At 39.0% G+C, this 25,261-nt stretch overlaps 1 protein-coding gene across 1 annotated transcript; it reads right to left on the reverse strand.

The window, feature by feature from the left end:
* Window positions 1–19,171: 19,171 nt before the first annotated feature.
* On the reverse strand, window positions 19,172–23,044 carry LOC106302533 (aspartate--tRNA ligase-like). Its single transcript, XM_013739022.1, has 4 exons — window positions 22,924–23,044; window positions 22,754–22,815; window positions 22,469–22,662; window positions 19,172–19,217 (listed from the first exon to the last, which is right to left on the reverse strand). Exons 1-4 carry the CDS (start codon window positions 23,042–23,044, stop codon window positions 19,172–19,174), a joined length of 423 nt encoding a protein of 140 aa, XP_013594476.1.
* Between the last annotated feature and the right edge of the window lie 2,217 nt (window positions 23,045–25,261).

Here is a 25,261-nt window from a genome sequence, read left to right on the forward strand (position 1 = left end):
CTTTTCGTCAAGCATTAATCCGCGAGTTGAATGTGCTCACTAAGCTTCCTTGATCAGCTGTCGCCTTACTCTAGCAATCTTAGCTTAGTTAGGATGAATTCAGGGTGAGATGCAAGATATCGCTTTTGTCTACAAGTCCTAGGGCAAGTTTTAGGTAGCTAATCTAGAAGTAGGCATTAATGACAATCCTAAAGATGAATATCACAAGTTAGCAATCTATAGTTAGGACTAATCTTTCATAACTTATTTAAACCCTAAATCTAACAAAGAGAACTACTCAGACATGGCTAAGCAATTCATAACGGCAATAATGTATAAAAACTGCATAGATAAATATCAATAGAGTTCTAATCACAAATCTCTTTGGATCTTCTCTCCAGTCTACTTAAAATCTTAAAAAACCTTTGCTGTGAAAAAATAGTAAAACAAGAAAGCACACTTTTCCTCTAACATGTTGGCAAAACTTATCTAATTAGGTTAAAACTCGTCAGGGGTAATCTTGTAAATTGGTGAAGACTTGGGCTCTAAGTCGGCTGAGACCAAACGAGTTTTCTGCCCGCTTCATTGTCGATTGATGTCACGATGTGAACATCGATCGATTGTTCTTCTTCAATGTCGACTGATGGTCGTGTTTGATGGTCATCTCAGATGCTCACTCCAAATATCTCATAAATGCTCTAAAATCACCACTTTCCTCCAAATCACTCCTGATCCTATAAATATACTAAATACACTCGATAATATAACTATTAGTAGTTAAAACATTTATAAACCATGGGTAAAAGTGGATCAAATCCATGGTCTATCAACTCCCAGAAACTTACCATTTTGCTTGTCCTCAAGCAAAGCATATAGGCAGTCTCTCTGAAAGAGGTTTGAAAACAGCAGCGACTCATAGATTTTAAAACTTAGAATCAATCACCTTAGAAAGTCATAATCTCAGAAGTACACTATACCATATTCTAGTCTAGCAACCAAGCTCATCTAGTCAACAACTTAGCAAATCATGTCTGGCAATCCCTCTACCAACCTCAATTCTTACATAAATAAAAATGTAGGCTTTACCTTGGGGTATCGATCACATGATACAAGGATGCTCAAACAAGTATCTGAACCTGCAGATAAACAATAGTTCATATCCTCTCTCTCTCTACTAATTTCTCCCCTAGTCAAAGTCTGCTTTATTGCAAGATCATTGACCAACGTTGGACATGCTTCCATAAATCAAGATTTAATGGTTTTAGCCACCAAATCCTGTTCACTTCTTTTGACCTATAACCTAAGATTATTTGTGAATCAAGCCTTAATGGTTTTAGCCACCAAATCCTGTTCACTTCTTTTGACCTATAACCTAAGATTATTTGTGAATCAAGCCTTAATGGTTGTAGCCACCAGGTCACGTTCGAATCTTTTACCTATAGAATTCTTATGAAGCAAGCCTTAATGGTTGTAGCCACCAAGTCCTGTTCGAATTTTTTCCTAAGTTTCTCTATTTCTAACTATAAAAATAAATAATAAATATATATATATATATATATATATATTTATATAAAAACCTAAATTCGAAATTGAGAGAGAGGGTAATATTTCTACACAAGGCTTTACCTTCCAGACTTGTTCGAAGAATCCGATCTCATGCATACCAAGCCCCAAAACAAGCAGAGTTGAGCTCAATTAAGTTGGAGGTCAATTTTGGTTCCTTCAAACATTCTCAGCAAGTGTAACATAGTTGACATGTTGATCCACTTTGGTATCTTTAGTGCTATCTGCAACTAGTAAGTCTAGAATGTTGTGGTTAGATAATAAGCAAAAATCAAACAAGTTCATTATCCCCTTATTGACTCAATAAAAATTCTTTTTGAAAACATTTTAATAAGACTCATGAATAAACTAATATCAGTAAATATCCCCCCAGATTTAAACTACACTGTCCCAATGTAAATTCAGTCGGAGTTATGTGAATAACTTAAAGCATAAGGACTTAATGTAACAAGTAAGAACAATATAGCAGACCGGATTAGATGTCGATTGATGTAAAGGTGTTGCAATCGATTGCGGCAGGTGATGGTCTGTCGATCGATGTCGGCAGTGTTTCGTCGGTCGATACTCATGGCAATCATCTACTCAGATCTTTTTATTTTGTTTTTCTTTTTATGACCTGCAATAATTAAAAATAAACATAAATACTAAATTAATAAAAACCAATTAAATATTACCTAATAGTGTGTTGCCTCCCACTCATCGCTTTGTTGATTGATGTAAAGGTGTTGCAATCGATTGCGGCAGGTGATGGTCTGTCGATCGATGTCGGCAGTGTTTCGTCGGTCGATACTCATGGCAATCATCTACTCAGATCTTTTTATTTTGTTTTTCTTTTTATGACCTGCAATAATTAAAAATAAACATAAATACTAAATTAATAAAAACCAATTAAATATTACCTAATAGTGTGTTGCCTCCCACTCATCACCATGTACCAGTGAAGTATCTCATTGCTTCATCTCCTCTGCGCCATTTGTCCTTCATTGTTGCAGTTGCATTCTCTATCTTCTGCAATCTGTCGTCAAGACTCTCAAGTTAGAATTGATTCCTTATGAGTGTGACGTATGGGTCGTCTGAGATCTCCTCTCCATGGTTCTTTTTATCAGACATGTCTGATTTCATCTTTGGTACTAGCCTCCCTCGGGTTGCTGGTGTATCTTCGTCGATCGATGTCTGTCTAAGACTGTCAGTCGATTTTTTGTTGAGTCTATCGATCGATCTGGTCGACGAGCGATGTATCCCTGAATCTCTACTATCTCCATCTGTATTTCTTCTATCTGAGAAGTCAAAGAACACATTGTATGATCCAATGGGAAATAGATGTCATCACATCTCCTATCAAGCCTCTCTTCTGTTGTTTCCATAGTTCTGTAGATCTCTTCTACCAACTTATCAATCTCTGCTATGGTGTAAGAATCTGGTTGAAACATCATCGGATTTGAATGTGTGAAGTTGTCGTCGATCGATGTTGAGTGGTGTCTGTCGATCGACGCTGGTGCGGTTGCTTCGGCCGCACGCTGTGTCTGGATCTTGGCTATGTCTTGCCTCATCTCCTCCATGCATGTAGTTAACCAACTGATGCTATCGTTCAGTGGGTAGTAGACACCATCAAACTTCATCTGGAAATCACCTACATTCTTTTCTTGGGCTCCACAGACTCCATAAACCATCTCATTGATCTCATCCTTGGTGTAGATCTTTGGTACTAACTTGGTCTGTGTGAATGACCCAGTATGCTCTGGAAGACATATGTAGATGTGCTCATCTTTTGAAGCTCTTTCCATAAGCTTTATGATATCGTCCTTGGACACATTAATGATGTGTCCATCGACATATATGGCATGTCCATGATCATCTCTGTAGACTCCATACTCATCTTTTTCCCCCCAGTGGAATCTCCTAGTTCTATCACGGTCATAGGCTCTTTTTCCAAACTCTGGACGTCTATCGATCGATGAAGGGACGTCAATGTCGATCGACGGTCGAGTATGCTGTCGATACTTTGGCTTGAAACGATCATCTACTCTACCAGCTATGTCATAGAACTCGTTTGTAACCTTCTGCTGATGCGCTAGACTGTTTTGTTGTTGTATGAAGAGATTGTCTGCTCCATTAGCCATCTGAAGAATTTCTGCAATGTCCTCTCTGGATATTTGCAGTGCATGTCCATCCATTGCTCTTGCATAGCCATCTAGGTCCCTGAAAATACCAAACTGATCATGTGTTAGATACTCATTATCATATTGAGTTTTTTCGCTTAAAGTGGATGGTGGTTTCGGACGGATGTCGATCGATGATGGAGGTTTGTCGTCGATCGACGGGTGGTTGATTCTCGAGAAAGGATGGCTGAAACGTGTTCTTTCCCAACAGGCTTCTGCTCGGTGTTGATCTGCTTCATCACGTCTTTGCATGTTGAGAAGTTCCTCATATGTGAAACCTTAATGAAGTTCATCTGCCCCTTGCTCATGTACCATTGTTTCCACCGCATAGCTCTCGTGATAGTGATCATCTGCCCAACTTCCAATTGAGTAATCTCCTTCTCGTACATGGTCGACTCCAGTATCGATCGATGGGTAGTAGACATTGTCGGTCGATGCTCGTTTTTGGCTTGTCTGATGAGGATGAGTGTCGATAGATGTTGAGACGGTTCTGTCGATCAACGGCGCAGTCTCTTTCCAAGACGAATGATGGATAAGTCTATCTTCCTCATCAAGAATGACTATGTATTCTATAGCTCGTTCCACCTCATAATCTTCATCATGCTCTTCGGTATGCATGGTGTCTCTGGTGTGTGCCACCATGGTGGGATTGTAGTAGTTGTTCTCCCAATCACCTAGACTATTGTCGATCGATTCTTCCTTAGGAATGTCGAACGATATCTGATTGGCACTGTTGATCGATGTCACGGTGTGCGTTTCGATCGACGCAGAGTACTCTGTTTCGTACTCAGCTCCACAATGGCATGCTGCGATGAGTCCTGGATCATCAATTCTTCTGGAGGACGTCTGTGGCTTCATGACTGGAATAGAATTGTAGTATACATGGGGGTATATGGGCGTCAGGCAAAACTGGTTGGTTTGCATGTTGCACACTGCTTTTACTGTTGACAAGAAGGCTCGCCCAAGCAGCAGAAAAGAGTTCCAGTTCAGTTTTATATCCAAAACATGGAAATCAATTGGAACTAGGGCATTACCAATCTGCACCTCTAGGTCTCTTACAATTCATCCTGAGCTCCTCTGGGAACAATCCACAAAAGTGAATGATTCCTTGAAAGGCTCTACCTTCAGACCTAGATGGTCTGCCATAACCCTAGGTAGGATGCTGACTGATGCTCATGTGTCGCACAGTGCATGTGGGAACTCAGTACCCTTCACCGTGTATGGTACTGCAAACTTCCCAGGATCACTCTTCTTCTTCAGTGTAATCATATTCTTCATCTTTTCTCTGGCCTCACAGAACATTCTCCTAATGTCCTCTTCAGTTTTTCTGGTCTCTCTGAAGAACATCCACAATCTGTGGATAAAATAGGCCTCCTCAAATGGTTTCTCTAATGGAATCCTGAAAACTCTCTTTTGGCACCTTTCCATCTCCTTCTCATGAGCTTTCGTTTTTAGATGCTTAGCAACTTTTCCTTTTCTCTTCCTCAAGGTTTTCCCCATAGGAGCCTTATCAACTTCCATAGGTTCTGCTGCATCATCTGAATGTTTGTTGATTGTCTCTGGAGGGTTAGTTGAAGGTTTGGGTTCTGGCATGAGTGCATTGAGACGGGTGACGTCTATCTTTGGCATCTGCACTCGGTATGTGAGAGGTGTGCGTCGATCGATGAGCGCTGGAGGCTTTCGATCGATGGCGGCCTCTCTCTGTCGATTGATGGTAGGCCATTTGCCGATCGATGTTGACATAAACAAGGCTGGGCGGATGTGGGTGTCTTGCTGCGAACTCCTCGTGAGTCATAATCCTCACGGCATTGCAAGATGCGGTCGATTCCGTAGGTGTCGTCGATCGATGCTCTGGAGAGCCTGTCGATCGGTTTTGAATGAAGTACGTCGATCGATGTTCGAGATCTGGCGTCGATCGACACCAATGTGATCCACCGAAACTCATCGAACTTTCTACTTCAAAATCTCCTTCTTGCAGCTTCTTTTGCTTCACTACTTGCCAGAAATCATCATCTATGATGGCATTCACGTGGTGCTTCATCACATCATCTCCTACCCCTCTTGCTAAGGCTTCTTGCCTCTTAACAGCTTCTCCTGTCTGAACAACTTGCATCTCCAACTTCTTCACATGAGGGCTCAAAGTCTCAAACTTTGTGTTCAGGTTGGTGTAGAAGGAGTCAATCTTCTCATTGAAGTCCACCGTCATGCCTTGTTGTCCCTCAAGAACCTTATCAAGCATTGCTTCAGTCTTGCTCTCCTGAGTAGGTGGTGGTGGCTTCTGGTAGAATGAGTTTCCATAATTCATGTTGTTGATGTAGGGTTTCTGGTGCTGCGAACTCTGGTTGAAATTACTCCTCTGTCTTTTTATTCTGGTTTCCAGACTTCTGAAATCCGGTTCCTCTAATGAAGTTCACATCTTCTTCTACCTCTGCTTTACCCTCTGTGTCTACAGCTTCTGCATCCTCTACTAAGCAAGCCTGCTTCCTGAGAAGCTTGTGAACACTGTCCAACTTTGCTCTGACCTCATCCATCTGGTCATTCCCTAGGAAGGCAGCAGATCTCTTCCTCTCAAAGTCAGTGTTCTTGGTGCTATTGCTGGATGCTAAGTTTTCAATAACTCTCACAGCCTCCTCTAGATTTCTGGTGTTGAAGTTCTCATCACTGGAAGCATCAAGAGCCATCTGATACTGCACTGCGATGCCTCTGAAGAAAGTGCTGAGCAGTTGCACCTCATTGAATCCATGGTGTGTACAGTCCCTCTGTTAAGACTTGAATCTGATCCATGAGCTTCTGAAGGACTCTGTAGGCTCCTGAGTGAATGTGGCAATCTTGCTCCTTAAGTCTTCAGCACGTGCCTCATCAAAGAAATTGCATAGGAATGCATTCTTGATGTCGGCCCAGGATGTGAGAGATCATGGTGGTAACTGCTTAAGCCAGTGCGAAGCCTCTCCAGCAAGTGAGTACTTAAAAATCGTGCAAAGTAGATAGTCCTCAGGGACTCCTTTGACTTGAATAACAGATGTAAGATCCTTGAACCTCTCCAGATGGTCCATAGGATGCTCGTGAGATAACCCATAGTAGGGTGTTTGTCCCACGAGTGTGTAGTACAGTGGCTTCAACTCGATATCCCCTCTCTGGATAGTTGGAGGACGAATAACTGATCAGCTAACGTTCTGGGTCGAGCAGCCTCATTTACATGTAGAGTAATTCCTGTAGCATCAGTATCGGACTCAGAGATTGCAGCCCCCTGAGCATATATCCTTTTACCTGCTGCATTACGCAGATGACCTTCCTGGTCATGCAGGTCTCCCTTCTCATCACGTACAAGAATCAGAGTTGCAACCATGTCTCGCGGCTCAGTATCGATCGATGTTCGGACTGGAGTATCGATCCACGTCGAGTGGAAGATGTCGGTCGACGGAAGAGTGTCTTCGATCGACAGTGTTGAGCGAGTGTCGAGCGACGAACTAGTGTTGTTGTCGATCGATGAGGAACATCTTTCTTTGCGGATTGAACGTTCCAAACTTGCAGGGTGTGATGAGAATAGCAGTTGAGTTTCCTTGTTGCTTCTAGTACTGCTGGACATGCACCTGTAAAGACAAGAAAAAATTTTGTGTCAGAAAGTGGTTTTAAGAAGAAACCTAGACTAAATCGAATTAAATCTATCAAGCGATCAAAGCTCCCCGGCAACGGCGCCAAATTTGATCTCACTTAAATTACCCTAAGGAGTGAATTACTCTCTCAAATAGAGGTTCAGTTGTAATACTTAGGGATCGAATTCTCAGAAAGTTAGGGAACCTAATAAATCTAATTTAGTTGATTAAGCCAGGTTTGTTTATGTTTTAAATGTAAAAGACAGGTTTGTGAGAAAGGTAGTTGCTCGATTGATTGATTGGGGTTTTGGTACTTAGATGAAAGTAGCTAGACTTAGGGTTTTTATTCAGGTAATCAGGAGTATAATCGTACAGATGCCTAATAAGTTGTATGCATGATATTATAGAGCTCAACACTTATAAACAAACCATTAGGCTCTCTCTTTCTAGGTTTGTCTAATGACCAGTGTCGATCAATGATTCAATAGGAATATCGACCGATACACTTGTTGAAATGTCGACCGATTATTCGATTAGAATATCAATCGACGCTTTTGGTCACGCGTTAATGCGCGAGTTGAATGTGCTCACTAAGCTTCCTTGATCAGCTCTCGCCTTACTCTACCAATCTTAGCTCAGTTCGGATGAAATCAGGGTAGATTCAAGCTATCGATTTTGTCTACAACTCCTAGGGCAAGTTCTAGGTAGCTAATCTAGAAGCAAGCATTAATGACAATCCTAAAAATGAATATCACAACTTAGCAATCTATGGTTGGGGCTAATCCCTCATAACCTATTTAAACCTTAAATCTAACAAAAAGAGAACTACTCAGACATGGCTAAGCAATTCATAACAACAATAAAGTATAAAAACTGCATAGATAAATAGATTGATATCAAGGGAGTTCCAATCACAAATCTCTTTGAATCTTCTCTCCAATCTACTAAAAATCCTAGAAAACCTTTGCTGTGAAAAATAGTAAAACAAGAAAGCACACTTTGCCTCTAATATGTTGGCAAAGCTTATATAATTAAGTTAAAACTCGCCAGGGGTAATCTTCTAAATTGGTGAAGACTTGGGCTCTAAGTCGGCTGAGACGACACGGGCTTTCTGTGCGCTTCACTGTCGATCGATGTCAAGATGTGAACATCAATCGATTGTTCTTCTTCAATGTCGACCGATGGTCGTGCTCGATAGTCATCTCGGGTGCTCACTCCAAATATCTCTAAAATGCTCCAAAATCATCACTTTCCCCAAATCACTCATGATCCTGTAAATATATTAAATGGACTCTATAATATAATTATTAGTAGTTAAAACAATTTTAAACCATGGGTAAAAGTGGGTCAAATCCAAGGTCTATCACTACTCAGTTAGATCATACTAGTTTAGTTTCAGGTTTTAGATCAAGCTATTACTTGTCTCAATTAATCCTAAGATCTAAGTTGAAGGGTGATCAATCCTAAACTTAGCATTAAGAGCAACCAGATGAAGAACTATATTTTAAACACCTTGTTAACAGTTTAAGTTAGCCATACATAAATCAACCTTATGAGAAACCTAAATCCAACAGTGAGACTACTCAGACATATTCATAAGAGACATGGTTATGATGGTCTGAATAGTACTTATATAAATGAATAGCAAGAGAAACAATAAATAGAGTAATGAAAGCAAGGGAGTGCAAGATCTTCTCTGTTATGCAGTTCAGATCTTTCTCTCTCCAATCCTAAGCTCTCTCTCCAATGGTAGAAGGGTTGCTTCTCTCCAAACTAGGTCTAAAAGGTCTCTAGGCAAGTCTGCCTCTAAAATGATACAAAACCCTAATAATATAGCCTAACAGGCGGTCATGGACATAAAATATAATTATTGGAACTTTTGTGAAATTTGCAATCTTCTTAATTTGTCATTAACTCGCGGGTGGCTTCACTGTCAATCAATGGTAATAACCTACCATCGATCGATTATTCTTGGTGATAGTCAGTCGATATTCTGACTCAATAATCGGCTCCTTCTTTTTTTTCCAGCAAATCTCTCAAGAAGTATCCAAATTTCTCCAAATACATCATTTTCCTCAAGTAAGTACTTGAACCTGTAATTACTCTAAAAAGGGTCTAAATGCATATAAAAGACTCTAAAAACATATATAAACCATGGCTAAAAGTGGGTAAAATCCATGACTTATCAGGGAGTGGAGAACTTGATTGTCTAATGGAGAGTAGAACGGACGGCTCCCATATCGTGGATCTGATGTCACATTATCATCTTGTAGGATGATTTGTAGTCGATTACCACGAATTTCGTGGACATATTTATTCCCTCTACGTAGACATGAAGCCTGATTTCTCATACGGTTTTCTTGACCTCGCCGCTGAGTCCTATAAATGGCATGATTTTTCGGGCCAATGTGTCCTTTTCCGGTCCGAAGTCGTTGTAGGCAGCTAGGAAATGATATTAGTGGAGCTCCCATTGTCCACTAGCATTCTCTTCACCAAATAATTCTCCACCATGAAAGATATGACTAGGGCGTCATGAGAGGGAGCCAGGATTCTCGTCTGCTCCTTGGCTGTGAAACTTATATCGCCAGTCCTTAGTAGCATGCTCTTTGGATTCCTAGCTTCTTGGCCATTCTTAGCTTTTCAGATTGATACAGCCTGCAATTCAGACCGTACTGATGGCTTGACTGAGGTTTGGATTGGTTCGATCCGGTATGGTTGGCCGGGCGATGGCGATGGGCGATGGATGGTGCGATTTGCACATGAAACAAAACAAAATCTTTTTATGAGTGTTTTGGTTTAATATGATGAAACAGAGAATAAACTATATGATGAATGATTAACAAAAACAAGATATGGTTCAGATGAAACATGAACTAGATGGGCGATTGATGATGAGATGATATGCAATATGAAAAAAAAAGAGAAACAAAGAGATAGAAAGATGGTAGATGGGATCTGTTGCTGGATGTGTATCTCTCTCAACAGATCAGTGGATGAAAGATGAATGAAGATGGGATTTGGCTTGATGGATGTGTATCTCTCTCAAGCTAAATTGGTGGGTGGAATGGAGTGAAGAATCACCACAAGCTTGGTGATGAAAAGCTTGATAAGATCCAAGATTTGCTTCCTAGCTGTTTCACACAAACTAGAAAGACTTAGGGTTTCTTGTTGGGGCAAACTGACTCATATATTTCATGAACTAAAAAAATACACGGCTGCTTATAGTGGGAATTAAATAACCGGCAACTTTGCCCTTCTAGGGGACTTGAAACAAAACAACATGGAAACCCTTGGACTTCTAAATCAACAAGGCCTAAACATAATGGGCCGACTTTACTTAGACAACTAAAGCAAAGGCTAACAAGAGGCCTTGAATTATTGGACTCAAAAATAAAAGGACTTAACAATTTGCCCATAAGTTCATAAATTAAAAGAAAACCAACACAAACCGAAAATAATAAACCGGTTAGAAATCAAATTGAAATCTTACATGCTTACCTTATTTGGAACGGACGGATCACTCAGCAGAATCGGATTGGATTGGATTGGAGTGGAGGCTGAACCATGATCGCTTGTGGAGATGATTAGGTCGGTTCGGTTCTGGGCGAGTGATCTGAATTGGATCGGATCGGCTTGGTCTTGAACTCTATTGGACTGGCTTGATCTTGAATCTTTAATTGGACCATCTCTTCAATCTGTAGCTGGTTCTGGCCGGTTTCTTCATCTTGATCTAGGATTTCTTGGAAAGCTTTGGAGAAACCTTCTCTTATGACCTTGGCTCCATTTCGGGTGGTCGGACCACGCCTAATTATGGAACCTCTACTTGGGTGGCCTCATCATTCCCTCCCACTTGAAAAGGTTATGGCCTCAGGACACCATCATCTGCAAGGAAAGGAGACAAATCAGATCAATTGAACGTGGAAGAAATTCTAAACTCACCTGGAAGATCAAGCTTACGCATTGATTTTTTTTCTTGGACCCGGAATGTGCCAGTCCCTCGTGGTGATAATTTGGACTTCCTCTTGTCGGGGAACCTCTCTGGCCTTATCTGAATCCACACCAAGTCGCTTTGTTCGAACAACACCTCATTTCTCTTCTGGTCGACCCTGGCCTTGACCTTGGCCGACTTCTCCTACAACCTCTCTTTGACCTTCTGGTGCATGTTCTTAACGGAATCAGCTTTGGTGGTACCATTTTTACTGTGATAGAGGGCAGTTGGAAAATCAGAAAGATCTAATGGAGTTTTGGGATTAAAACCATAGACAACCTCAAAAGAAGAAAGGTTAGTAGCTGCGTGTCTAGCATGGTTGTAAGAAAATTCAATAAATGGCAGACAAGAAAACTAGTTCCTTAAGTTCTTACTGACCGTAGCTCACAATAACTGAGAGAGTGTACGGTTTACTATCTCGGTCTGACCATCAGTTTGTGGGTGGCAAGTGGTCGAGAACAACAGCTTGGTACCGAGTTTTCCCCAGAGTGTCTTCCAGAAATGGCTTAGGAATTTGGAGTCTCGGTTGGACACAACGGTTCTGGGCACACCATGTAGACGAACCACCTCCTTAAGGAACATGTCGCTTATTTGGGTGGCGTCATTGGGTGGCGTCATTGATCTTGTCACACACAATGAACTGTACAATCTTAGAGAACCTGTCCACCACTACAAAAATGGAATCTTTGTGGTTTATCTTGGACAAGTCCAGCACAAAGTCCATGGAAATGTCTATCCAAGGGTGGTTAGAATAGGTAATGGCATGTATAAACCATAAGGATGTGACCTTGATTTTGTCTTGAGTCAGGCAGTTCATTTGGCACAAAGGTTGAACAACATCTCTTTTCATGTTCGGCTAAAAGAAATGGTCAATTAGGACACTTCAAATATTATCTCGACCAAAGTGTCCCATGAGGCCGCCACCATGGGCCTCCCGAAGCAGAAATTCCCTCATAGAACCTTGGGGAATGCAAAGTTTCTTTTCCTTGAACAAGAAACCATCATGCTGGTAGTAAGAACTGAATGCTCCTTGTGTAGTGTTCCTGAAAGCTTCTTGAAAATCAAGGTCAGTACCATAAGAATTTTTAATGAATTCAAAACCCATGATCTTAGCTTCCATAGTCGAGATAAGAGTGTATCTCCTGGATAAGGCATCAGCCACCACATTATCTTTTATCTTCTTATACTTAATCGAATAAGGAAAAGTCTCCACAAACTCCAACCATCTGGCGTGTCTCCTCTTGAGTGTGGTCTGGCCTCTTAAGTGCTTAAGCTTCTCACCATCTGTATGGATAACAAATTCTTTAGACAAAAGATAATGTTGCCATTACTAGAGCATAAAGCTCTTTATCATAGGGTGGGATAATTGAGGGCAGCTCCACTCAATTTCTCACTGAAGAAGGCTACTGGTCGGCCTCCTTGAGTAAGCACAGCTCCTATACGTGTACCTGATGCATCACATTCAATCTCAAAAGTCTTATCGAAGTTAGGAAGAGTAAACACCGGTGCATGAGTCAAACAATATTTAAGCTTGTTAAAAGACTCTTCTTGGGTTGGACCCCAAGTAAAGGATATGTTCTTCTTGATTACTGAAGTCATTGGAGCAGCAAGGTACTGAAGTCCTTGACAAACCGTCGATAGAAACTGGCCAGCCCATGGAAACTGCGGACATGGCCGATAGTGGTCGGTGTGGGCCAGTCTTGTATCTCCTTGATCTTTTCCTCGTCAACCTTCAGTCCCTGTGAACTCACAACAAAACCTAAAAACATGAATTGATCAGTGAAAAATATGCATTTCTTAAGGTTAGCATAAAGACCTTCCTACCTAAGAACTTTCAACACTTGTTCAAGATGTCAATATGGTCGGTTAAGCATCGACTATAAATCAGTATATCATCAAAGTACGCAATCACAAGCTTGCTGATGTAGGTTCTAAGAACCTGGTTCATGAGCCTCATGAAAGTGTTGGGAGAATTGGTGTGGGAGAATTGGTGAGGCCGAATGGCATCACTAGCTACTTATACAAACCTTGTTTGGCTTTGAAGGCGGTTTTTCACTAATCACCTTCCTTCATACGAACTTGGTGGTATCCACTCCTGAGATCAATCTTAAAAATCACAGTAGATCCACTCAATTCATCCAACATATCATCTAACCTTGGTATGGGATAGCTATACTTGATGGTTATGTTTTAGATGGCTCAGCAGTCTACACTCATGCGGCATGTACCATCCTTCTTAGGCACCAATAGGACTAGAACCGCTCATGGGCTGAGACTCTCTCGGATATATCCTTTGTCCATGAGGTCTTGGACCTATCTTTCCAACTCCTTGGCCTCCCCTGGATTGACACGGTAGGCTGCTCGGTTTGGTAAGGGTGCGCCTGGTACTAGGTCAATCTGATGTTCTATGCCTCAGATAGGAGGTAAGCCAGCTGAAATCTCATCATGGAAGAAATATTTGTACCGTTTCATGAGGTCTGGAATCTGAGCAGGCGAGTCTTGAGCCTCAAAACCAGCAAAACAACCTTCCTTAAAGATCATTAGTAGTACATGTGTTTCATGATGCAAAGATTTAAGCTCTTGACCAGAAGTAAAATATAGGTTAGTCTTACTTACCTTGCTGGTTTTGTCCATGGCCTTTTCCTTGTCATGAACCTCTTGAGGACTGAGAGGTGATAGATTATGCTTCTTCTTGTTGTGGCTGAAGCTGTACACGTTGGTTCGAACATGATGGATGGTATCCTTGTCAAACTGCCACGGCCTTTCTAGAAGCAAGTGGCCGGTTTGCATGGGGACAACATCACACTTAATCTGATCATGGTACTTGCCAATTCTGAAAGACACAACAACTTGTTCGGCTATCTTAAGCTCAGTCTAATCATTGTGCCACTTGACTCGGTATGGTCACGGATGGGGAGTTTTGATCAAACCTAGCTTATCAACAAGATACTTGCTGGCCACTTTAGTTCAGGAACCACCGTCTAGCTACATACCTTTTGCTCCACGCTACAGCTTGTATGAAAGATGTTTTCCCTTTGGATGGTTTCTGGGTCAAAAAGGGCACCGAGAGATCGCCTGGTCACTAGTAGTTCTCCGGTTTCAGCGTAACCAATCACCTCCTCATCGGACACAATGGCCTCCACCTCAGCCTCATCTTGGGACTCATACTCACCATCAGCCTTGAGGACCATCACACTCTTGTTTGGGCAATCTCTAGCATAATGTCCCTTGCCCTGACATTTATAAAAAGTAATGTCACACGTCCGTTGAATCTGAGCTTGAGACTTACCTTGGTTGGATTGACCGGCTTTGGACGGCCCGTCTCGGTTCCTCTTGAACCGGTTTTCCGCCTCAATGGACTTGCCCTTGTCAACACCTTTGGAGGCCAGTTGTGTCTAGGTACCCTTGCTCTTGGCAGTGGACATGTTCTTCCACTTAATGTGTTGCTCGGCCTGGATAGTGAAATGGAGCAAATTGTGGAAGTTCTCTTACTGCTGCCTTTCCACCTTTCGTGCGATACGATCATGCAAACTGTCCAAGAACTGAGCCATAAGTGTCTCCTGGGTTTCACGGGTCTTTAACTTGTTCCTGAGAGACTCAAAATCCTCAAAGTATTCCTCCACAGACCGGGTTCCCTGACACAATTTACGAAAACATTTTTGTAAGTCCCGTTGATAATAAGTCGGAACATACCAAGTGCGAAGCTTGGATCGCATATCTTCCCAAGTTTCAATCATATAGACTCTGCCTGCCTCAGCAACCTCTCCATCCCACCAGGCGGGAGCATTGTCAGTTAGTTGGGCCGCGGCTAAGGCTATCTTCTTGGCCTCAGAATAGTTGTAGTATTCAAAGATGTACTTCATGCGCGTCTCCCACTCAACATAGGCGTTCGGGTTAACTTTCCCAGAAGAGGTCGACGGATTAAGCTTGAGGTCTTTTCCTCCTTGCCATGGAGCCTCTTATCATGGAACCTCCTTCTGATCGGGCTACCATCTCCTTGGATCCGATGTTCTCGTCGGCCTCCTCGTCTGGCTTGGGCTGGTTGCAGCTCTTCTTGGTCAGGCGGTTCAGAATCGGAGCTATCCTCTTCTGATTGAGATCAGGGATCCTCCAGGTAAGGGTGGTTCCTTCCTCTAGGTCACGGACCATTGGGACGGTTCCCTTGTTCCAGTCGAGCTAGTTGCTCGGTCATAGCGGCCGTGAGTTGAGCTTGAACGGCTAATAGGTGAGCATTGATGTCAGCTTGGTTTGGTACGCCATTTGGGTTCAGGTCTTCCATGTCTCTCCTATGTTCAAGAAGAAAAAGTGATCAAGTGCAAAAGAGATTGTAAAAAGATAAGAAAGAAAGAAAGAAAGAAAGAATAATGGTTTAGTATAGGCCTGGGCATCCGGGTCTTCGGGTCGGGTTCGGGTCGGGTATTGTCGGGTCCAGGTCCTTCGGGTCCTAGCAATTTAGACCCATATAGGTACCTATAACTTTTCGGGTCGGTTCCGGGTCGGGTCTTGTCGGGTCCGGGTCGGTTCGGGTCTATAATTTCAATACCCGTAAAATACCCAAAATTTTTGGGTATATTTCGGATCCGGGTCAGTTCGGGTATTTAGGACCCGAAATAGACCCGAAGTACCCGAACTGGACCCGAAAACTCTAAAAATACTCGAAGAACCGCAAAAATACCCAAAAATTTATCCAAAATCAGACCCGAAAATCCAAAACATACCCGAATTTTACCCGAATACCCAAATTATATTTTCTAAAAATCTAAAATTTCACCAAAAACCTACAATTATACCCGAAAATAATCCGAAATACCAAAAATATACCCAATCACCCAAATATACCTAGTATATACAATTATTTGCGGGTACTTCGGGCACCCGAACGGGTCTCGGGTAGGACCCGGAGCCGAACCGAGACCCGCGGGTCCAAAAAAAAAGACCCAATAGGTATTTAGCATTGACCCGGACCCGGACCCGAACCTGTATTTTCGGGTCGGTTCCGGTTCGGGTCTTCGGGTCCGGGTAAAATGCCCAGGCCTAGTTTAGTACTTAAACAAAATGAGACAAGAATTAAATGCAATTGAATGTTTTTTTAAATAAGAAATGAAAATCAAATCAATCTAAAAAGAGAAAGTTGAAACTTTTTTTTTTTAGTTTGAAACTGAAAATCGAATCAATGAAAAAAAAGTTGAAAACTAAATGCAAATCGAGAATGAAAATTGATTGAAAGATTTTTTTCAAATAAAAATGGATATGATTGGAAATCTAAGATTAAATGCAAAATAATCAAGACAATCAGTCTACATGATCAAGGCAATCAGCAATCAAAATTGAATGCAGATTAGTCAATCGACCTCCGATTAAGGAAAGTTGGTCGATGATTGAAACAAACAGATTGATAGCTTCTTTTTCCACACGCAAATGATCTAGCAATTCCTAGGATGAATATGATAAGAACAATCAAGAACAGCAAGAACAGCCAAGAACAAACAGATGCAATTATATATATATATATATATATATATTAATTTTTTTATGCAAACAATTGAACACTAAAACGATATGCTAAGAAGTAAGGAAGAGGTAACCAAATTTCAGGAGTCTTGAGCTCTGATACCAATGATACAGCCTGAAATTCAGACCGTACTGATGGCTTGACTGAGGTTTGGATTGGTTCGATCCGGTATGGTTTGCCGGGCGGTAGCGATAGGCGATGGATGGTGCGGTTTGTACCTGAAACAAAAGTAAATATTTTTATGATTTTTTTATGGTTTTAATACGATGAAACAGAGAATAAACTATATGATGAATGATGAACAAGAACAAGATATGGTTTAGATTAAACATGAACTAGATGGGCGATTGATGATGAGATGATGTGCAATATGAAATAAAAGAGAAACAAGGAGATAAAAAGATGGCAGATGGGATCTATTGTTGGATGCGTATCTCTCTCAACAGATCAGTGGATGAAAGATGAGTGAAGATAGGATTTGACTTGCTGGATGTGTATTTCTCTCAATCTAAATTAGTGGGTGGAATGGAGTGAAGAATCGCCACAAGCTTGGTGATGAAAAGCTTGATAAGATCCGAGATTTGCTTCTTGGCCGTTTCACACAAACTAAAAATACTTAGGGTTTCTTGCTGGGGAAAACTAAATCATATATTTCATGAACTAAAAAAAATACATGGTTGCCTATAGTGGGGATTAAATACCCGACAGCTTTGCCCTTCTAAGGGAATTGAAGCAAAACAACATGGACTCAATTGGACTAATAAATCGACAAGGCCTAAACATAATGGGATGACTCTACTTGGACAACTAAAGCAAAGGCTGGCAAGAGGCCTTGAATTATTGACTCAAAAATAAAAGAACTTGACAATTTGCCCATAAGTTCATAAATTAAAAGAAAACCAACACAAACCAAAAATAATAAACCGGTTAGAAATCAAATTGAAATCTTACCTACTTACCTTATTTGGAACGGACGGATCACTCAGCATAACCGGATTGGATTGGAGTTGAGGTTGAACTGGGATCGCTTAGGGAGATGATTAGGCCGGTTCGGTTCTGGGATAGTGATCTGAATTGGATCGGGTCGGCTTGGTCTTGAACCTCTATTGGACCGGCTTGATCTTGAATCTTCAATTGGACCATCTCTTCGATCAGTAGCTGGTTCTGGCCGGTTTCTACATCTTGAACTAGGATTTCTTGGACAGCTTTGAAGAAACCTTCTCTTATGACCTTGGCTCCGTTCCGGGTGGTCGGACCACACCTAATTATAGGAAGCTCTACTTGGATGGCTTCATCACAGATGCTTTTTTTAACATCTGCATGAGCAATGTTGCTTACTCTGAGCCACCAGATATTACGTTGATTACCCATTCCTATCAAGGCTGTGAGGCAGGAGCAGTACCGACTAGTTGGTTATTCCCCTGATAATATTACCTCAACTAGCTCTCTCAAATAAGAGGTTTGGTATAGTACTTGACGTATCCACAAAGACTCAATGTTTCACACATTAGACTTTGATTTCAGATTAAGCTATTTCAAATCGTAGAAAGTGATAAACAACAGAAAGTAAATAGAAGAGTTGTAGATTCATGGATATCAAACAGGTATCCGAAACTTCAATATATAGTTGCTCATGATCTTATTAAAATCAATACTACAACTCGAATTCAAAAGTAAAATATCCAGCTCTCGATGCGAGTCTAGTCAAGTTTTTAGTTAGCTATTCTAGAAGCAAGCATTGAGAAACAAGCATTGAGATCAATCATGGTGAAGGATTCAATGTAAATACCCTAGAAGTTCTATAAATCACAAGTTCTTCATGACCCTAGATAATCCCTGAATCTAACATGGTGATTACTCACACATGATAGATGCAATCATAATCATAGAATGAATAAACATAATAAATAAATCCACTGGAGTTCCAAGAAAACTCTGAAGGAGTTCTTCTCTTCTCTCCAAAACTAAAGAAAATGATTAAAGAAAGTCCAGCCGTCAACAATGGATTGGAAATATTATATAGGGTTTAAAACACGTTATGGGCTATTTTATAAATAAGAAAAACTTCAGGTGCCAAACTACAGTTCTTGAAACTTCAATAAATCCTTCGGTTTACTGATTTTAGATGAGTGTCGATCATCACCCTTTGAGTGTCTTTCGACACCACTTTTCATCTTCGACATCTTCCTCTCACATTTCCGATAGACCACTCTTCAGTGCAATGAGCATAACTTTTGAAACGTCTGACGGACCTTAAACGGTGGAATTAGAAAGCTAACTCAATTCTTTATATTGTGTCAAAATCTGAGCTTTACCAGATCTTCGGAAGGCCTCCATATGTTGATAAACTTTTGATGCATCTGCGCAGTTCTGCACCTCAAATAGCTCCAGAATCTCCAACGTTGTCCAAAACGTACATGAACCTGAAAAAACACTACATTCACATATGAGCATGCAAAATCATTCAGAAACTCCTGGTTCAGATTAAAGTCATATCAGAGAGACTTTGCACGCCATAGATTCAACGAAGAAATACTTAGAAAAGGATAAAAAAGTAATGACTTCACTGCAGCAAATTTGACAGATTTTTATTTAGTTTGTTTTCTTGTGTTGCTCAAAGCAGTGTGATTGTGATGGATGATCTTGTCACTTTGTTGATGATGGTTGAATATGCTAAATAAACATGAAGATGAACATATTTAAAATAAATTTAAAATATATGGAGTATATTTTAACAAGTAATGATGCAATCTCATGTGTTGACCCTGCTGTAGGTTCCATGCATTTTCGAGCTGATTGAAATCATTTATATTTTTATAAAATTAAGACTGTTTAAACCATGTATTTGGTTTATTTTGAACTACTCGTTAAGTGATTGAGATAGTTGGTAAAGGTATACATTTTTGCTTTCCAGATGTTTATTGCCTAAGAATCTAGATTCTCATTAAAGATAGGAAAGCAAAATTTGTTGAAAATGGTTCATGCGTTGTTTTTTAAAATATAATTCTTATGTTTCTGATATTTTCTTGGGATTTATTTTCATTCCCTCCATATTCTTATACTTTTATATTCAGGTGAATGCCATTTTGTAAGTAAATTCATTTAGGGATTGCCTTTGAATATCACCTTATTCGTTGGTTAAGTTATAATCTTGTATGTTTAATTAAAAATTTCATGATACAGAATCTTTGATTTTGAATGAATCAGAACTGTATTCTTTTTGTGTATGATTCTAGTTGATGAATAAACCAATGAATATACAAAGAAATTGCTAATGCTCATTGTTTTCTTAAAAAAAATTGGTTAACTCGGCCATTTAATTATTGAATATTCGTACAATGGGCAGTCTATGTTTCGATTCACCGTATTCGCTAAAAAATTGGATGTATGAAAATTTTGTTTTTATCTTAGTATATGTCGAAAACAAGCTTAACTTTATATAGATATGTGAGATTTTGATAAACTGAATAAGAAAAAATGAAAAGAAAATGAATTAAGTGAAAAAAATGGAAGTATTAAGATAGAAACAGAAAAATCTTAAGTTAAAAAAAGAAAGAAATGATAAAAGAGATTATAGTATTACTTTTCAATTAAAGAAACAAAATTTAACATAACATAACATTGGTACTTGATCGAACTCATGAGCTGTATAATGCTAAAATAACTATTTTGCTATATGATCAAACACGTGTGTTTGTATTTTGTATACTTAAGTAATAATTTTTTTTATAACATCTTTAACTTTATTAATATAAAATCAAGTAACAGATTACATGAAACATAAACTTCAACAAACATGTTAAAAAGAATATTTAGCAAAGACATCAGTAACACGATGGGTCCTAATGCATTCGTAGGATATGATGATTCGCTAGCTTCTCTTTCTTGGTCTTTTCAGATCTTTCTTGTGGTTCTCAATTCTTATGAGTAAATACCTTTTCCTCTAAAAAGATCATTGGATACGATCCATCGGTTACATCGTGATCCGTCCCAAACATTTCCGCTGCCGGAATTGAAACTGTCAATGGCATTGAAATCCTTTTGTTTTGAAAATAATACAGCCATACTTTCAACATATCTTCATCACATTAGCGCTTCAGAAATTCTTCACTCTTATTGAAATGATAATTCTTCATCATGTTCTGACTCTTTAGAAGTATTAAGAATCTTGAACAACCCGCTTTGTTATTACTCCCTCCGTTTCATATTGTAAATAGTTTTAGGAAAAAAGTTTTTATTTCAAAATGTAAGTAGTTTTCGTATTTCTAGGTAACTTTTACATTTATTGAATACAGTGTGACCAATCAAATTAAATAGACTTAATTTTTATTGGTTAAATTATATCTAACCTATTTATTATAAAATATTTTTTAAAAACATAATAATTTTCTTAATCTTTCTGTTTTTAGCCAAAACTATTTATATTAATAAATGGAAGGAGTATCTTTCACGACCTTCCATTCAAAAGTCCTCCGCTTTATATCTTCGCAATGAAACCCACCGTAGAGAATCTTCATCGCTTTAATTATGGAATTACCGAGGTCTTTCCAAAAATCCATCCCATAATGCATGACCAAAATCAGTTATTCCTAGATCCCAAATCCTTTGATGAAAACCCAATCTCAATTGAAACCAAAAAGTTTCAAGAGTCAAATAATGGAAGCCGCATACAGATATTGATAGCCGAAATATACAGACACAATAATTCAAGGTTTGGTGTTGAATCAAAGTCAAACAAAAACTCTCATATAAAGAGACGAGAAGAATGATAATTGGAATATGAATCAACATATTTGACGCTTAATATTTCTGGAAAAACTAAACTTATAACAAAGGAAAACAAACTAGGAAAGAGTACAGCCGATGTCGGAGTCGAGGGCCGGAAAACACAAAGATTTTGAAAGTTTGTGTCTATCGCACTATAGATCGCTAGAAAAGACTGTTGGTTACTCATTGAACAAAAAAATAACTCTTAAGTAATAAATATATATATATATATATATATATATATATATATGTATATATGTAAAAAGATTAAAACTAAATTCTTATTAATCATCGATTTATTTCTGATTTTTGGTTAATTGGTTAGAAGCCATGTTCGAAAACGCGGCTCGATTATGCGGCGCTGCAACGCTCCACGGTGGGCAAGCGTAGCGATTTAGCCATAATCGGCCAAAAATCAGGTTTCTCAATTTTTTATTTTATTTTGAATGGTTAAGATTGAACGTTAAATGATAGATCTATCATTTTAACTCAAAAACAACAAGAAAACGTGCTAGATTGATTAATTATGGCGAAAATAGCAATTGACGGCCATGAAAGAGTTGCAGAGAAAAGTAAATACCCTAAGAGCATTTCCATCCATTAGAACCCATTAGAGGTCCTAATGATTAAATTAAAAGTAAATAAGATGATTTGACAAGTTTAGAATCTTGGTTAGTGGTAATAATTTTTTTCTCCTCCAATGGGAGAGAACCCCTGTGGAGTTCTTAAATATTTTTTTTTTTAAAACAAAGATGAAAGAAACACAAACATTGAAGTAACATTTTGGTCTGTAAACTACAACTCTCAAACTAGGTTAGGTTAATCTTCCTAGCTTTTCATGTTAATTAAAAGTAATTAAATCCATTTGAGATTATACACTTGACTTGGCCAAAAATCGTATATGTACCTTGCTATCTGGTAATATTTGTCAAAACCAGAGACCATAAACATTTGTTTGAAGAGCTGCGGACTTTGTGGAAACATGCTCTGCAACCATCCTACTTGCACTCCCGGAACCGGACCGACTCTCTTCTTCTTATTAGCCCTGACACCAAGCTTTGACCTCACAGGATTCAATATTTCAGCATGCTCTGCAACTACCTAATGATTACATATGCATCAAATTTCGGGAAAACGGAAAAGGATACATACACATACGGCTAAGCTGAGTGAGAAGAGAAAGCATACATACCTCAAGGACTCCAGTTTTCATCTTCTTGTTGATGGACTCATTTGGCCTAGTACGAACAATACCTTCCACAGAAACAAAGTAAAATATTACTTAAGAACTCATTGAACCAACAATTCATACCAAGCAACAATCATCTAAGCAAAGGGAGGCACAACACAAGTTTGCATTACCAGAGGAAGGAGCAGAGAAGCTGTTCTTGAGATGTGCCTTCGTCGGTAACGAAGGAGTTGATGAAGACACCAAGTTCCTCGTCGTAGTTTCCGTTAAATGGCTTAACGGAAAACGAATCATAATCTCGTTCCGCCGCCGACCGTACTTTCTCGCGCACCTGTCACTGCTGTAAACCCCTTCGGATACAAATCAAATCTTCTTCTTTTCACTTTGATCCAATCGTCTCTTCTCTCTCTCCACAAACGATTCGATTTTTTCTTGCACAAAAACTTCGGAAACATCGACGAAGAAAGACCAAAATTGTTTTCTTCCTTTTTGCCTAAAAGGCATCACCCAATAAGAAATAGACACATATGGGGTCCTTACCAATTCTTAAAGTGCTGTGTTTAGTACCGGTTCTCTTCTTTTCTGTATTTTTTATTTAGTTTTATTTAGTTTTTTTTAAGGAACCCTAACTAAAACCTCCCGATGGAGGTGGTCTAAAAGAAGATGATGAAGAAACTACGATTTTGCCACTTTATTCAAAAACAAAAAAAAAACATTAAATCGCGCCGTTCAAGTAGGGGTGGGCAAAAAGTTTGAATTCGAAAAATCGAACTGTACCTGTTCCGAATAAATTAATACCAAGCCCGAACCGAAACTGATTAAATATACGAACGGGTTCAAAATTTTAGGTATCTAGAGAACCGAAACCGAAGCCAACCCGAACGGAAATATTTCAGATATTCGAATGTATCCGAAATAGATTTATATACCTAGATATATTAATTATTTTTAGATTTAATGCATATTAAAAACATCCAACTTATATAAGATAGTTTTAAGTCGTCCAAAATACTTAAAAATATATGCAAATAGTCAAAAATAAATATCTAAAATAACTAAAATATACTTAAAACACCAAAAATACTTGAAATATCTATTGATTATTTATCCAAATATTCAAACCAAACCAATTTATATGTTAAGTTGAGGTATTTTGACATATGTTATTCAAATTTATGTAATATATTATTTTGTTTATAGATTTTATGAAATTTAAAGTACTAATGAATTTAAAAATTTAAAAAATAAAAATTGTTATCCGAACCTGAAATGAAATTTATAAATACCCGAATGAGACTGAAATTTTTGACCATGAAACTCGAAAGGAACCCGTATCTATCGCGAACGCTCACTCCTAAGCTCAACTGTCGAACCGGACCTTTGTACTGTAAAACAGCTAATGTAACCACTAGACCACTGAAATTTAATTGTGAATAGTTTCGCCAACTTTAAAATATATACAAATGTGTTTGAAATTAAGAAACCTATTCAAAACTAATCTATGTTTAATTCCCAATTAATCTCCGGAATTTTAGTTAACTCGCGCCGAACCCCCTAAACATGGGTCAGCAGTAGAACTAGAGGATGTGCGACTCAATCGGGTAAGACCATCTCCAATAGAACTCTATTTTTCCATCTATAATTTATACTAAAATAGAATAACTCTATTATAATGTAACTTTTGCTCCAATGGTGTTACTCTATAATAGAGTTATTATATTATAGAGTGAAATATAGAAGAATGTCATATTTTACTTTATATTTAGAGTGAAAAAGTGGCATTTCTCTATATTTCACTCTATTGAGTTAGGGCCTGTTTGTTTCTCCATCTGGATGAAGATGAGAGTTTTGTTTGTTTAGGCACTAAAAGTACAACTCATTCAGATGGATCATCCGGATGACTTTTGGAAATTTAGGCTTAATTTTAAAGTCCATTCAGCTGAACCAATTTGGATCATTTGAATGGAGATGATTCATTCAAAATGGTATAATGTCTATTATACCCCTAATGTAATTCACAAATTACAAACCTAAACATAATATCATTTTTGTCACAAACGAAAACTACAAAAACACTTTTCCCGTGCTAAAAACTACTTTTTCACTCCAAAACCCCAAAACGCATTTTCCCGCTAAAATTGCAAAAAAATGTTTTCCCGTCAAAATTGCAAAAATGTGTTTTTCCGCAAAAACCGAAAACATGTTTTCATGCCAAAATCACAAAAAAATGTTTTCACGCCAACACCCTAAAATACATTTTTCCGTCAAAACACAAAAAAACATGTTTTCCCGCCACAGTCGCAAACCGTATTTTCCCGCCAAAATTGCAAAAACGTGTTTTCCCGCCAAAACCAAAAACGTGTTTTCTCGCCAAAACCGAAAATTTGTATTTTCCCGCCAAAACCGAAAAATCTCGTTTTCCCGCGAAAACCGTAAAATGTGTTCCCACCAAAAACGCGTTTTCCCGCCAAAACCGCAAAAACGCGTTTTCCCGCCAAAACCGCAAAAAAC

Source organism: Brassica oleracea, chromosome C7, assembly GCF_000695525.1.
Source record: "Brassica oleracea var. oleracea cultivar TO1000 chromosome C7, BOL, whole genome shotgun sequence".
Classification (NCBI taxonomy): domain Eukaryota; kingdom Viridiplantae; phylum Streptophyta; class Magnoliopsida; order Brassicales; family Brassicaceae; genus Brassica; species Brassica oleracea.